The sequence below is a fragment of the Manduca sexta genome, chromosome 27 (assembly GCF_014839805.1).
Source record: "Manduca sexta isolate Smith_Timp_Sample1 chromosome 27, JHU_Msex_v1.0, whole genome shotgun sequence".
Lineage (NCBI taxonomy): Eukaryota > Metazoa > Arthropoda > Insecta > Lepidoptera > Sphingidae > Manduca > Manduca sexta.
In genome coordinates this window covers 6992903-7009575 of record NC_051141.1, presented here as the reverse complement: position 1 = coordinate 7009575, position 16673 = coordinate 6992903, and the positions used below count along the sequence as shown (strand labels likewise).

Genomic DNA, 16673 nt, shown 5'->3' with positions numbered 1-16673 from the left:
TGCGATGGAATGGGTCGACGTTATTCTTAGCCCGACGTTACAATAGACGGACGTAACAAAGGGTCTTCTACGGTTCCTCAGACGGCAGGTTGACAGCCACCCATTATAACTCAGACATTATTAATGTTCCCGCAAAACCAACTGCTCGGTCCTATCTCCGTGCGCAGCGAAATGATAATACTTCACATCGATAATAAACTGTTTAAGATCATTTAAATGCATAGTCGGCGCGACATTACGTTAAAAGCAGAACGATGTGTTAAGACGTTTACAACACATAATTTGTTGGTTATACAAATAGAACGCAAAATTTTACGAATTACAATCCAAGTACGTGGAGTGTTCGTATAATATATTTCGGCCATTGTTTTTTTGTAATATTGCGGCTTACCGTATCCGCGTCGGGCTTATACTATTTCAGTAACCTTTCGAAATGCTTATTACCTGCGACCAGAGAGCTCGAGCTATACGGTGAAGTGTAGGTCACTAAAATCCATCCAAATTACTTTAGCTTCAATATGAATAGAATCCACGGACGGGAATCTGTCGAAGTTTTCAATTTAACTTGGGATCGAGGTCACGACGAGTTTCGATATAAATTTTATCAGAACGTCATGAATATAAAAGTATAATGCATTTGGGAGTCATGTATGAGTCTCAACTCAGCAACAAGCCGGCTTACTTTGTACTCAAAAAGTTGACAAAATGTATTTTGTTATTTTCTTGATACGTGAAAATTTTCAGAGATTTATCGTTCGTGCCTCCCAGTTTATTCGACACGAAAAAAGAGGAGCCAAGCGGTTCGCGCAGGATGCCTGTACTTAAAAAAATCTTCATTTCAATTGATTACTTTTCTAAATAGCCTCTTATCCCACAAACAAAGTAATTAAAATAATTGCTTTTTGAAACAGAATTAAACTTTTTAAGCCAGCCTGAGCTTTAATTTACGTTAATCCTAATTGCAAGTAGCTACCCTTTAAATATTTTTATAAGCAAGCAACACAAATAAAGAAGGAACGCAATTAAGATTTTAAAATAAAGAAGTTAAGATCTCATTTGGAATAGCTGTTATACTGTAAAAGAGTTTAGCCAACCTTGTCTTTTCTTTTTTCGAGCGGACACTCGTACGCCATCCGTGGACACATCGACGGTCACCTTGCGTTTCTTTACGCCCTTCGCCTTGAACTCGTACTGAAAATAAATAATGCAATAATTAGAATCTAATTAAAACCATATATCGGTGGATGAATACCTTAATGGTGTTGTTATATTTCGGGTCGACTTCTGAGCTGAGGTCCCAAGTTCGAAGCCCGAGTCGGACATAGTGATTGGTTTTTCTACTCAGCTCAGTTTGGAATATATGGGCGATGGTTGATAGAGTCTATCAGGACAGAATACATATAGTGAAAAGTGGGTGCACTTATTGCACCTCTGCCTAGCTCCTTGGAGATAAAAGATGTGAGTGTGTGTACAAGTAGATTTGCTCCATTTGTCGAAATAATAAATGCGGCCGATAATTATTTAATAAATCAATACTAATTTTATATTGTGTGAGAGTGCGACATGATACAACTTATACGAAATATTGTTGTGATGCACGTCTTTATTAAACATTATTAAAGAAGTATAGGGTATCCACAGAAAATTTAATTATATCAATCAATAAGACGAAAATGTCCGTAGCTATGTACATCACTCAGATGTAATGTATAGTAACAATAAGAAAAAATAAATTATAATTGCTTCCTAAGTTTCACAAATACACATGATTTTCATTTTTCCATAAGAGTGTGAAGATAAATTAGCGTAGTGAGTAAATGGTTAATATTCTAGAGCTTAATCATACACCAAAATTTAAAAGTAAAAACTATGAATAAGTTTCCGTAGCAGTCTCATTTGATTAAGTTTGCACATATAATGTAGGTCATAGCACTCTCGACGCCGATATAAATTTTAATATTTTGCTTCCATATTCCTACAGAGAAATCTCAGTATAATAATTTGTGCAGATACTCAGTTCCCTAGTTTTATTCTACTGAATTAAATTTTATCATTTATATCAATTGACATAACATTAACGATTAATTCACTGAATATACAATTTTGCAAACCTCAGCGTAAATAAAATTAATATTTCATATTGTCAATCAGGGAATTGTATTTAACATACATACAATATAAATTGATTATGGAAATGAAAATGGCTCGCTCAAGCGAAATGTACGAGTTAATATAATATAAGCGTTCATTACTTAAGGCGAGAATTTTCATAAAGGTGCAAGTTGGCATTTAATTAGTCTAAGAGCCGGTAATAAGCTAGAGGATTTTTTGTAAGCGACACTAGCATGCTAGAAATTTCTTATTAAAACATTATCAGATCCTTAGATAAAGTTGTTGCTCTGTCGATTCTTCGCTTCAGTATTTTTTTATAGATTTGAGAATAATTTTATACAGGATTAAATTTTTGTCGACTACATACCTTCTATATAGCTATTACAAATTTTCTTTATACGCTTTGCAAAAAAACCTTGATAAGAGACGGCTTAAAACTATTCAATTCTATAAAATCTGTAACATAGCATATTTAAATATAAAAAAATTAAATCAACAAAAATGTAATTTATTTATCTCTGAGAATAACCGCGAATGACATTTTTTTTTATGTTTTAGACTAAAATTATACTTTTAACGTTTTTAAGCTCCACATTTTTGCCATTTTATTATTCAATTGCTATGAGGTTGTTTGGAGTTTGTCTGAAATAAAGAACCAGTGCCCCCATACAAAAACGCCAAAACCTGTAACTATATATAATATTTAGTTGGTGCAAAATAAATATGTTGATTTATTCATTTCAAATCTTAGGTTATAATTTAAGAATGGAATCTATGTTTTTAAAAAATATTGTCTGTCCCTCCAGCAAAGTCTAGAAAAAATACAATTCTCAAATATTTTAATATTAGCGACATGTCACAAGTCACGACTCGCCGCCTGACAGCGTTGAAATTCGAATACATTCTTTGCATTTCGTTTGGAAATACTCAGTTATATTTTTTTCATTAAAACTCTGCTATATTCAGGGACTTCTAAGAGGGTTATTTAACTATATTGATGTAAAACATAATCATGTGTACTGTAGCCCACTTGTTCACAGCACGAATGTGTAGGCACCATGATAGCAACTTTGCTGTTGCATTTTGTATTTTGCTCTTAGCGAGGCAATTCCAACTGGCACCCGTTATCAGTACCTTTGTACCTTTAAAAACAATAAAAACACAAGAAGAATGCTCGTGTTTGACATTATTTTTTTGTATGTTTGAAACGATGCAGAAATTCGTATCGTGTTTGTCATCCCACAATCTAGAGGGCAGATTGGCAATACACTCATGAATTTTCTGTATTCGTTTTATTTTTATTTAAATAAAAAATCAACTTGATTTTCATTTTCAAACTTGAGCGTTTTTCGACATTTCGCTAAAACATTTTAGTGGACGGATTTTCTACAGCTCTGAACTTTAACCTTATAATACTTTTTATTATATGCAAGTTACATGGTCGCAGATTTGTTGCAAATATTTTTTTCTTATTTCCTCCTTTTATGAGGCAAAATTTTCCCTCAATGACCTTATAAAGATTATAATTTATTACTTAGGCGCTAAAAACCTTACGTTTATAAACTATAAGCATATAATATTTTTAATAATAAGCTTCTCATAATAATACATAAGCCTACATAAACATTCGGAAACTTTCAGAATAAAAATATTATTTATGTATCTCGTGCTTCTTTAAACTCATTGAGGCAGGATAATCTGGATGGCCATGCTTTTACAATGTTTGACCCAATTTATAATTAGAAAGGCGCAACGTCACGATGTCATATTAATATTTCAATATAACACTACGGGTCCCATGGTATCTCGGCCCGCTTTGCATTTATGGTTATGATACAGCCCGCTATATTCTAGCAGTGATGGATATATTTCTACGATTCGTTATTAAGCTAGTGTTTAATATAATTTGGAATTTCATGTGACAAAAATTTACGCATTTTATTGGACTCGTATTCTTCTTTCTTATCAATGCAAAATCTTACGAAGTAATTAGTACTAAATAATTATTATGTACATGTTTGTATATCTATTAGTGGTAAACTAAGAAAGTACTAAAGATTTTTGAATAGATAAACAATGGGTCTGATTGATACAAATGCTACTTTTGCTCAGAAGTACTAAAGATTTTGAATAGATAAACAATAGGTCTGATTGATATAAATGCTACTTCCGGAAAAATAGACGATAGGTATATTGGAAAATGTGTTTCGCAGGGTGAGCAACAATGAATAAATACAACAATTTCCGGTAAATGTACCACATATAATCTTTAAGATAGGTACAAGATATGGCCCACATTGCAGGTAGAAACCCGCCAAGATAACTTGGTCTGACAACCCGGAGTTCAAGGTCAGCCAGTATACATCTGACACAAATGTTAGTGATGTTTGTCTATTCTACTGGAATAAAATATACTAAAAATAAATCAAATGAAAAATGTTTATTTCATTGCACAATAGACATTAACATTAGAGTAAGGTTGGGGCCTCTTACTCAATAAATTGCCTGTATCAGGATATTCCGCGCTCTTATAATAAAAGTAAATTAAATTGATTGTGTCAACAAAATAAATTAAAATTTTATATAACACTCCACCGACTCCAAAATTGGTAACCAGTATATAGATAATGTTAAATTATTTTTTGGATTTTATCGGTTTTGAAGACGGTTTTATTTTTTGTTCAAATATTTTTATTTTTTGCTTTTTTGTGTTAGTAATAATCATGAGACCAAATGACAAACGCCCTTTTAAACATAAAAAGGATTTACGAAATCAGGCGATGCGTCTTCGACTAACTCCTTACTGTTAAGGAGTTGTAGCTTCCATCATCAACTCAGCTACATAAGATGATGATTACCATACGCAAGTACTTAAGTAACTTCATAAAATTTGCGAAAAATAATGCGTGGGTCTATAAAATTTGAGGGTCGCCCTCAATGTCTCCAGGATCCAATCATCAGATCCTGACTTGGTGACTATGGGACTACTTCCTTACGTACAAAAAAAGAATTTTGAAAATCGGTCTTCAAATGGCGGAGTAATCGCGTAACAAACACACACTAGAAAAAAACATACAGTCGAATTGAGAATCTCCCCTTTTTTGATATCGGTTAGATAAAATAGTTACATAACCAGATCATTTCTGAATATATGTGTGTGTGTGCGCATTTTACATGCGAGAATATATTATGCTTGTGATTCTGGTAATTATTACATTGATTAAACCATAAATAAATACGATTACGCTACACAATTATAGTTAAACCCAAAAGATTATAGTCGCGTTTGGTATTACAATCATCAAAAACAATTTTCGTGATTGAAATTTAAAAAATCCGACTAAGAAATCATTATACAATTTTTGTGACTATTCATATACTGATTAGTTCAGCATTACCTTTTGAAAACTCCTAGTTTAGTACGTACTACTAGTAGTACTTTTTTGTTAGGGCACGACAAAGTGACTAATGCCAAGTCGAGTTGCGCTAAGAGACTATCAATTGGTTTAAAATGTTAAAAAGCATTATTCCTCGCAATTTTTTTCGTTGTATTCAAGTTTTGCGGTACCAAAAAAAAATCTTGTGAGAGGAGTTTTTTGCAGTTGTATAAATTTCTCGCATAGTAGGCGAGTTAATCCCGGCCTGTAGGTAGTCCGATAAAACCCGGTCATGGTTGCTATTAAGAGTCCAACTAATCTTCAGAAACCGATACGGTTTTAAACGATATGTCGGACACATTATTTCCAACGTCATTGAAAGCTAGCTTCTGAAAAGCTTTGAAAATCCAGAGAAGCTTGTTATTGTTCCTATAATTAATTTTAGAATTGAATGACCCGAGCGTTAGCTGTCCAATGATTTATTGAGGTGCATCATCGACTACTCGGTTAACATCGCATGATGGTACCGAGTCAATGAAGCTATCTATCATGCTTAATTTCAGTTTGTAGATGAAATTTGTTTTCAATTCAAAATCATTTGTTTATTTGACACTGCTGCTATCGTTGTATTAGCATCATCTCCACCATCATCATTAACAACATCCGGAAAGCAAGTTTTTGGGTAATAATCGTTTAAAAAATTGGAAGTTTTGTTTACAATATATACCCGAACATAACCTGTTTTGTGTCTAATAAAACAAAATCAAATAAAATGAACTACATAGTTTCATTAAGGCACGCGCAAACTCTACCAACTATACTATATACTATTACATCACACAATGGCGACAAGGTGCTACCAATTTGCACTCAGTTCATTGTAATAAAACAAAGTAGCTAAGAGATTTTCCAACTACTCAGAAACTATTTAAAAGTATTACATGAATGCCACCGCGGGCGTCAGTGATATTTTCAACTTTACCAACTTGTTCTATGCTTTTCAACAACGAATCGCTTAGGTAAAGAAATAATGAGGACCAAAAAGTTTGTGCGCAACTTCACAGATCGTCTCGTATTTCTGTAACTGTGGTTTAAATTCGTGCAATTAATTTTCTAATATTTTCACATTTTATATATCTCGAAACATTAATTGAACGGAAGAGATATTTATCATATCAAGGTCTTCACAAAAAATACGTATATACTGTGCAATGTTTAGTTATTTTTGAAAAATAATTTATTTGTTTATTTATTTATTTGTTAACCAAGATATGGAATACTTACAGCTATACAAACCTAGAATAGAGAATAGTTAAAATAGAATAGTTAAATAAAATCCAATAACAAGTCTTCACCTATAGAAATAGTATTGTGAAAGAAGAGCACTCACATGCTGCAGCTCATGAAACAATTTACAAATAAAAAGCTCTAAAAATAAACAATACAAAAATCAATATTTTATTTAAAGAATCTACTAATATAAATTCATTCAACAAGTTTTCAAAGTTCAAGCACCGTCTTGCCGAGGACACACTCGGTGTATAAGGATCAAGATCTGCTCACATATTTTATTAATGTTTGCACTTGCACGCAGTATATGGCTATCTAGCCTGTAATTTGAAGACGCATTGAGTACACATAAAAGTGGATTGAAACGAATTGATTTGCATGGGATGTTTAAATATATTTTTGCTAATAAATCAGAACAGTCAATTTCGTTATTTAATTGTTTAATCCAAAGACAAAGTCGGCTATCTCTCGACGAATTGTAAGTGGTAACAGATGATATTTTCTATAAAGTTGGAGCACAAATAGGCACACTTTACCCTACGATCTTGGTCCAGAGCACTGGAGCTATTTTTAAAAACTATATTTTTTACAAAATATCACTCCTATACAATGTAAAAACACGCAAAATATACTCAACTAGTTTCTATTTTATTTTCCATTATCTCTCCTGTAAAACTGTAAGCCTGTTTTGCCATATATAAACAATAACACAACCCGGAAATGGCCTACACAGAGGAGTCATTTTTTTATAATTTAATATTATGCAACAAGTTACCATTTCTGCGTCAATTAATATGCACAGAAAAAATATTGTACTCCCTTTTATGCATATTGCGCGCACTGAGGAATGTGAAATTTGGCGTAATTAAAGTTCACACATGAAAATAGAAAAATAACATTTATGAATTGCCGTTGAATACAACCACTAGTGCAATTTTCTTACAAATGCTTCAGATAGCTGAATAACATTATCTCGAAAGAACAGTGCCAAATGTTTAAAAATCTTTTAAATATTCAGTATCTAGCCGCTGTCACGTTTTTATATTTTTAGTTTATTACAACATATCTGCGATGTCTCGGTTAATGGTGTTGTAGTTTACAAATACAAGTGTTTAATAACAAATAGGTAAAAATATAAAAAAAATTACCCTTGTCCTGTATAGGAATTGAGAAAAAAAACATATAAATAGGTATGTCTTAATTTTTATCTTACCTCTTTTTTACTTCTTAGTGGTTTACTCTTCTTCTTGTCTTTTCTTATTTATATTTTCAAGACGATTATTTGCGAAAATGTTTGTTAGAATAAACGAATAAACCTTCGCATGTGGTGTATTTTGGCCCACGGGTAGAGGAAGTCCTAATTTAGTTTTTATTCAGGTAATTTGCTTCAGTGGGAAATATTTGTGCCGTTAAACTTTTTTTTGACTTTACAGCAAAGCCTTTTCACGCAGGCGAAGCCGCTAACAAGACCTAGTTAAATATAAACATAACTACCGTCACGTCTTATAAACACGTCAATTAGTCCATTAAAAGATATTTGTAGACGTGTTCAAAATGAACAATCTTGATGAAGATATAAATATCCGGAGTTTCACTTCTAAATTAGACGTGACATCCTACCGGAAAAGTTAAAATAAATTGTTTTGTAAAAGGAATTATATTGTTAAAGCGAAACTTTATTAAATTCCAAACTGGAGTTGGATCGAGCAGTGCAAACAGACGCGGGATCGTTTTACTTTCTTGTAGGCCCAAACAAAAATAAATTATTCAATCTTTAGATTACAGATTTCAACAAGAAAGGATTTTTGTATTGTGAGAATTTCACCAAGACGGTAGACGCTTGATATATTCTTTCGATACCCTTTTACTTGTTTAGTGAGAAAGAAAAATATAGCGCTGTGGCTTAAAACCCTTTTACCTTTATATTTATGAAGCCAGATGTTATGTTTATTCCATTAAATTACAGGAGCGAGAAAGGGTCAATCCGACCTTTCGTTCATCATAAAACCATTTGACAAACTTGTCATAAACGGAGTCGCTTAGTTAGAGTTGCGAAAACATCAACACTCTTACTCTAAGTGTACCAACATGTTTTACAAAAAGTAGGTCTAATTAAATGTTACGTAAATTATAATTAGACATAGCTTTTACAATCTCTCAGAAAATAATCCCTCGACGGGAAATCCAATCTTTCACAAATCGTCTTAGAATAAAGTCGGTTAAAAAACCACACAAGTGCTGCTCACGAGGGATTCAAACCTTCTAATCCCCAAACCATATAAGCATACTGCCATTAGACCAAAGAGGCGATAGTTACGAAGAAACTGTCATAAAAAGAAATGCGTTGAAGAATTGCTAGGACAAAATATGTGGACTGAAACTATATACACACTACCATAGAGTTCCGACTTTATCAACATGTCCATTGGTTTCTTTTTAAAGATGTTCGTATTTTTTTTTACTTACCTTATACGAATAAAAGATTACTAGTCGCTTGGTAGGCTACTACTATGAAACTTCTGCATAACACCTCAAGAAAATCAGGAGAGGCTGAAAACCGGCGCTGCTCGTAACTACGGTCCCGGCCAGCGTGAGCCGTGCCGTTTCCTTTGCCTTTATAGTTATACAATTTTACTGTGCTTAATAATAATAGATGTATGTAGATAATAAGGCAATACACGGATATCTATTTTTTTTTATTTTTCTTAAAAAAAAACGCTTCGAAATACCATTCGTAGACTACTGATCGAAGTATTAGTAAAGACATATCAATTTCATTGCCATGTTATATGAGAGAAAAATGCTTTTACTAGAGAAAATTCAAAATAAAGTATGCGTTTTACTGAATAGTTATTAAATTTAATGCTTACTCGAACACGGCGCATCGCTGCGACGATCTCGACGCGGCTTGTGGGCCGCGGTACGTCCATAGTCCCGATGTACTGTAACAAAACATATTAGTACTTATTACTCTTAATTTTTATGCATAATGATACACATTTTACTTTCACAAAAAAAAATATTAATAAAAATATAACAAATAACGCAAAACAAGTGGTTAATAAATCAACATTGGTGTGCACGATTAGGCTGTGCATATGACTAAATTTAATTTCTATTGTTATGTGCAAGTTAAATATAGATTTTGTGGTCTCGTGGTTGATATTAATTAGTGTACCATCTAACGTTACTCAGCACTGCGCAGTAGATGTCGACGTATCACGTATTGTTTTCATTAATTTTGAAACTGACGGATGCCTAAACAGTCACAGCGAACGTAATCGATTCAACATTGGTCACTAATTTTGGCTAAACGTGTTGTCTGCGGACACAAAGGATTTTTAATTTGCTGCAAATTCTATTAACTTTCTAACTAAAAATTATCAGTAAATTGCAATGAGACTGGACTAAACTATTTTTTTACAATATGAACAATATCTGTATGTTTAGCAATAAATATCAGTGTATCTATATGCATAGAATACTTTACCGAAAATATATTAACTCCTATAAGCGTAATAACAAAGAAGAATTTATGAAATAATGTTTTTATTTCAATTTCACTTAATTTTATTGGAGAGAGTGATATAAGAGAATGAGTGAAACATTTATTAGTAAATAAAATAAGACATTGTACAAGAAAAAAATCGCATGGGCTTAAATCACTTTTGTTATACGAACACACAAAATGACCCCACTGTACCAGAAGTTAAGCGGAGTAGGATCTATATTATGATGTCGACTCACACCCGTAATGTATTATACTAATGCACGCAAATAACTCTATCAAACAGCAAGTTTGATCCTCAGAACAATAACTTTAGTTATTATTTTGAGATCAAATCAAGTCGAAACCTTGGAAATGCTAATGGGATGAGTTAATCATATTTTAGCCATTTGCAATAGGTACAAACTCGTACAAATTAGTAAAAAAAATTATTCATAAGGTGTACGATGACGGTGCGGTATTCCGACCATGACAGCATCGTAAACATCAATCGTGTTGTATCTGTGTGTTATATTTAAAATACATGACATGTTAAATACTTTTTAACTAGGAATTGTTATACAGTGTAGACATGATAAGTAATAATTCTCTTTACTGCTGGATAAGCGCTATGGTAATCGCCATATTTTTAAACGATGTTAAATTTCGACATAAGTTTAAGGCTTTTTTTAGGGTATATCATAGCACTGATACGTACAATAACATATTAGGTACCTTTTATTGCTGGGATGATTATTTTATTTGTTTAAATTGTGTAAAACATTATGAAAACATCATTGAAATATTAAATTAATTTTATTTTTTTCCACAGAGGGGAATCAAATGACATCCGCTATTTAATAATAGGTATCTAAAGAATCCCCACCATTCACACATCTCGCAATACACGAGGAAGGGAAAGAAAAATAGGGAGGAGATAGATCACATGAAACGTTACACGATAGAGCTACTTATCATCGGTTTTCTGTAAGACAATCGATACAGTTACCAAGGTAGTTAATCGGATGCTCTAATTTTATAATTTGTGTCGAATTCTCCACAAGGTGAGTTAATAAACTCTAATAGATTAACATATTTCCGACTTATAATTTCATTAAAAACAAGACAATATAATTATAAGAAACTGTAGGTAACTAACTATATATAATATATATGTACCTTATTATTATAATTATTACATGTCACCGTTGTGTAGGATCTGCATCCCATGCCAACAACCAGACTTCTTTGGAATTTATCAGATAATATGTACCTATTGTATGTACCCTCTATTGCAGAATTATAAAGTTTACAACGCATAACAAGAATTTATTTCACACAAAGTGCGTTAAAAGGTAGGAAATGTGCAAAATATATAATAGCGGTCATAATTTTACTGAGGATATTACTTTACGTTAGCGCATGTGCTCTTTGTATCTCTTATAAATGTGTGTATATAAAATTTTCTTAGGGAAGAAAAATTATTCTAATCAACGACGTAAATGTTTAGTTACACTTTATGCATTTTAAAAGACCACTTATTACGTGCTGCTTTCAAAACAAGTAATTCGAAAGGCTTTTTATTAATCAATTAGGGGCGTTATGAAAATATAATAATAATATCAGCCCTGTATTATATACTTGCCCACTGCTGGGCACGGGCCTCGTCTACTACTGAGAGGGATTAGGCCTTAGTCCACCACGCTGGCCTAGTGCGGATTGGTAGACTTCACACACCGTCGAAATTCCTGTAGAGAACTTGTTTCAGGTGTGCAAGTTTCCTCACGATGTTTTCCTTCACCGTTAAACCGAACGATAATTCACAAAGAAGAAGATACTGTCCTTTTAATTTCTTAACACGACACTCATGTTTTAAATAACAAATTGGACATTAGACCCTCAACATTAATTAGGAATGGGATCGAAGCATTTTTTGTTTAAGCAAAATAAGATGACTGTATGCTTTCATTGTTGGGCCAGCAAAATTTCACTTCTTACACGTAGCGGGTGAGCTGTATCCAGTTTTTCATACAATATGTATGGTCCGTATCTCTCGGTTATTACAACTACTTCTCACCCAGTGTTAACACCCGAGGCTTAATAATCAAGAATCGTTATTTTCTCTGCCTCGGCGACGTAGTTGTATTACGGTTGGCGTTGCCAGGCGTCCCGTATTTACCGGGAAGTCCCTTATTTTAGGCACATTTTAAAATGTCCCGGCGGGACAGCCTGTCCCGTAAATCGATCGATCTACGATTGACAATTACTCACGCACGCCAAGTTCGCATTTTCGTTTACATACCAATTGGACTCGGCTTTTAATAAATTTAATTAAAAGCAAGTTATTATTGTTACAAATAAGTTAAAACGAATAAAAATATATTAAGATTACCTCGATAAACCGAAAAAAAATTGAGAAATGTCTCAAAATAATTTCGTTTCTTATTTGTCCCGGGTAAAAATCTGAAATTCTTTATTCTTTGCCTATTTAAGCTATGCTATAGGTTGAAAAACATCTGGCAATCCTAATTACGGTACGACTGCAGAGCCGAGTTCTTGAGTCTGATGTCCGGGTCGGCCAGTGATATTGGGTTTTATACGCAATATCAGCCCGGAGTCATGAATTTGGACCCGATATGGTATAGGCTCGCTCTCTATCACATCACGGGATCGAAGAAATTTCAATAATTAATAGTACATGCGTCAATTCTTTTAGCAATTCACGAGTAGCTTGTGTCAAGATGAATATGACTCTTTTAGATAATTAATTTTGCTTTTCTATCATTTTATATAAAATCAATAATTATTGCATGAATAGCTCATTCATTCAAATGATAATTGTTAGATTGACTTCTAAGATTTATGTTGGTAAAGTAAGCTTTATTTGCCGCTGACATGTATCTGTTCTTTAAACGATTACGTGAATTGTTTTATACCAAAATGCTATTAATTATGAAATGTCAAAACGCTCTACCAACGAAAGTATCATTAATTTACTCTAAATCTTTATTAATTATTCAAACTGTGTGGCAGCCGCAACATAATTTAATACGTTACGTATAAATTGAACCGTCAATGTTTACTTTGCCTATTTTCTGGCTTACAAATTACAATGTTGGTAAAATATTCCATGATTTTGCGTATCGTGCTTTAGTATTTTCCATTCTTTTTGTGCCTAAAATACTTTATAGCTAGCTTTACAGCGGTATTTGTTTTATATTATTTTCCTTTTAAATATAGCAAGGTTACCACGATTTATTTATACAATGCTTTCTATTTTTACCGTCGCGGATGTCTTTGATTTTTTCTCTCTCCTAATTTAATAAGTAAATTGTTTTTTTATATCTACCGACATGTATAAATAAACAATGTCCTGGAATGCTAACCATTTTTTTATATCGATATACTATAGTTTGACTACAAGATAAGTTTTAAAGTTTCCATAAAACTATACTACAATACAGTTGTATTATTATAGTATATCTATGAGATAAAATAAGATCACGAGGTCACGTTCGCATGTCATATAATTTCAATATAAAATCAACCATAAATATTCAGCAAAATGGCGCAATTATTTACGTACAGTTTAATTCAAACAGAAATATAGAAATAAAATGTAATTCAAAGACCATTGGCAACGCATGGTCCGTGGCGCGTCGCTTGCCAAAACCAATAAATGGGCAGTCACGTCGGAGACAAGTAATGTTTCTGTAATTGCTAAATCACGCTAGAGTTTGTATGACCACGTTCTTAGTTCTTTTACTCTATTTAACAGATCCTTCTATCCTACTTTTATGTAGCAAGAATATTAGATTTTTGTTTAAAGTATATGTAGAAATCACTGCATGAATTTGAATGTCATTGAGCAAATATACCAAGTTCTGAACTACATGTACTTTTGTTTCGTTCAACGATTATCACGCCGGTAAAGTCGGAAGAAAATCTTTTTATAAATATACGAATAAATCATATTATAGGGATGTAAAACATTGCTCTGAAATGTGATTGTAAATTAGTTTTGTATATTCTATTTTCCTTATAGGTCGGCGCGATTCCTTTAGTATTGTGGATATCCGTGAACGGCGGTATTCGGTTACAGGTGGGCGGTGACCCATTTGCTCGTTGAATAGCTATCTGCTATAAAAAATAAGCAGACTTCTTTGTATACATAGATTTTCCTAGCTTAATATTGCTCTCAAAATAATTGATCTTCAACATTGCTTACGTGTACAGGCAGGCGTATTTGATATTATTTTGCGAGTATTCCATTTATTAATTGTTTAAGTCTAAACAGTTGTAATGAAGGATCGTATATGTAATGAGTATTAACTATTGACTGATGTTTAATGTAATTTTTCCAGACGCTTCTTTCGATCCCTCGAGAAAATGAACCAAACTTATTTTTATTCTTTTATTTTCGGGATCATATCGAAAATTAAGATTGGGATCTTTTGTTAGAACTATTGGAAACGATCGTTAGGATGGTGCAGTCAGATTGTTTCCCAGAAAACTGTAATGACGTAGTGTGACCGTGGAAATGCCGGTTCCTAACAAGAGCCAACATTTACGGTATTTTTTTTTTTATTCTTGTGCCAGAACATACTAAGATGTTTTATTGGTTCTTTTACTATTACATTTTATTATATTTAGTGATATATAGCAATTTAATCAATTTTTTTTTTACTGTTTCATGCAACGATTTTACTGTCTTCAAGAGTTCCATTATCATAATAAAACTGTCAGTTGTAAATGCAACTTCAACAACTCTAAGTTTCATAGTTCAATACAGTATTTTTCGGCAACAATTTGACCGCGTCTGCGCGTGCCTTATATTCATTACCTTGCGTGTTTGTTTTCATCATCTAGTTAACTCGGGTTGCGACGAGGTAATGATTCTCGCCTCGTGTAAATACTACTTAATTAACGCGCAGTTTTCAATGGCTTTTGTGGTTCTATTCTGTTGTAGATTTGATGTAAACAACTTTAGAATAGTAGGTACTCGTATGTGGCAAAACACCTGTTATCTACTATTGAAATAGATATTATTTATTGAATAATTTATGAAATGTTAATATGGAAGAATAAGTTTAATTATTTGTATTTTAGTAATGCATTCTGTAGGTAACTTGTGTAGATGGCTACAATGAATATGAAGTTGTAGATCGAAGTTTAATTTAATCTATTGAAGTTGGAAGGGCATTATATAATACATTTCCGGGATTCCAATAAATTCACCGATAGGAAATTTACTTCTCATAATTTATCTGTGACAAATGTAGCATTTTTGTCAAACCGATTCATTCATGCTATTCCCTGTAAACAAAACTGAATACGGGGCCTTTTAGTACAGTATTTTATTCGCATTTTAGATACACGCTCCAAAGGTACGGTATTGTATAAAAAATAAGCCAAATAAATTGAATCAACCCAACATGAACGATTGGAATTCTCGCAATGCCGACTCGCGCTTCGCTGAAAGGAAAATAGATTTCCGTCTTCACTTTTAACACCGCATACCTCGAGCGATTCTCCACGATTTCGCACGAAAGCAACTCTGAACCTAATTCCGCACGTTTCCCACATTGCATCACTTTTGTAAATTGCTGTCTCCGAAACAAAAGGATAGGCACTTACCGATTTGAGAGCACTTATGGTAACTTCTTGCGCAATACGATTCCACGTTGTATATAATTCATAATATGTTTAATGGTATTTATATCGATCCTTTACTATATATCGATATAAAAATAGTACTTATTTTAACTTGTACTTCTTATTTTATCTCTGAATCCTAAGTAGTACCTTTAGACTACTGAGCTACGCTTATAATAACACAAAACGTAATCCGGTGTCGCTGTCTCCGAATTGGATTAAACGGAGTTCATTAGCCTTTTAAATAGGGTAGATATCCTGTTAGAAGTATTGTAACGAGCTTATTCGGGACAGTCCACGATATAAAGAGAACAGGCTTCATTTAGAAATAATCAAGCGCTAGAATTTTTGGAAACTTAACTATAATCATTTGTATCCGTGTAATATCACATGCATTTGTATTGTCATGAAGGATCACGCAAAGAATTAAACGCAAAAATATGTAACGGGAGCATTCTTGTTTTCCATAAGATTAAAGTTAAGCAAACTCATGTCGGATGACACTCTTTGTGCGAACATTTTAAGATGCAAATTGATCGATAGTATCACAAGATGACGGAACTGGAGCATAGACAATTTATTGAAGACGAGTCTCAACTACATTTATTACAGTCGATACGCTGGTTATAGAAGTTATAAATGCATTACTAAGAGTTACGCAGTGTCACACAAAGCTTCGTAATTTTATGGCAAAATACGTGAAAGTATGTGATAAGACCATATCTAAATTAGCGTTGTAGCTTCGTTAGCAT

At 32.9% G+C, this 16673-nt stretch overlaps 1 protein-coding gene across 1 annotated transcript in view; it reads right to left on the bottom strand.

The window, feature by feature from the left end:
• Positions 1–16673, bottom strand: part of LOC119190882 (carboxyl-terminal PDZ ligand of neuronal nitric oxide synthase protein-like) — a 203451-nt gene that overhangs the window by 73323 nt on the left and 113455 nt on the right. The window contains exon 3 of the mRNA XM_037444130.1: positions 9650–9721. Within this exon, the coding sequence (XP_037300027.1) occupies positions 9650–9721 (72 nt within the window). The remainder of the gene's footprint in view (positions 1–9649; positions 9722–16673) is intronic.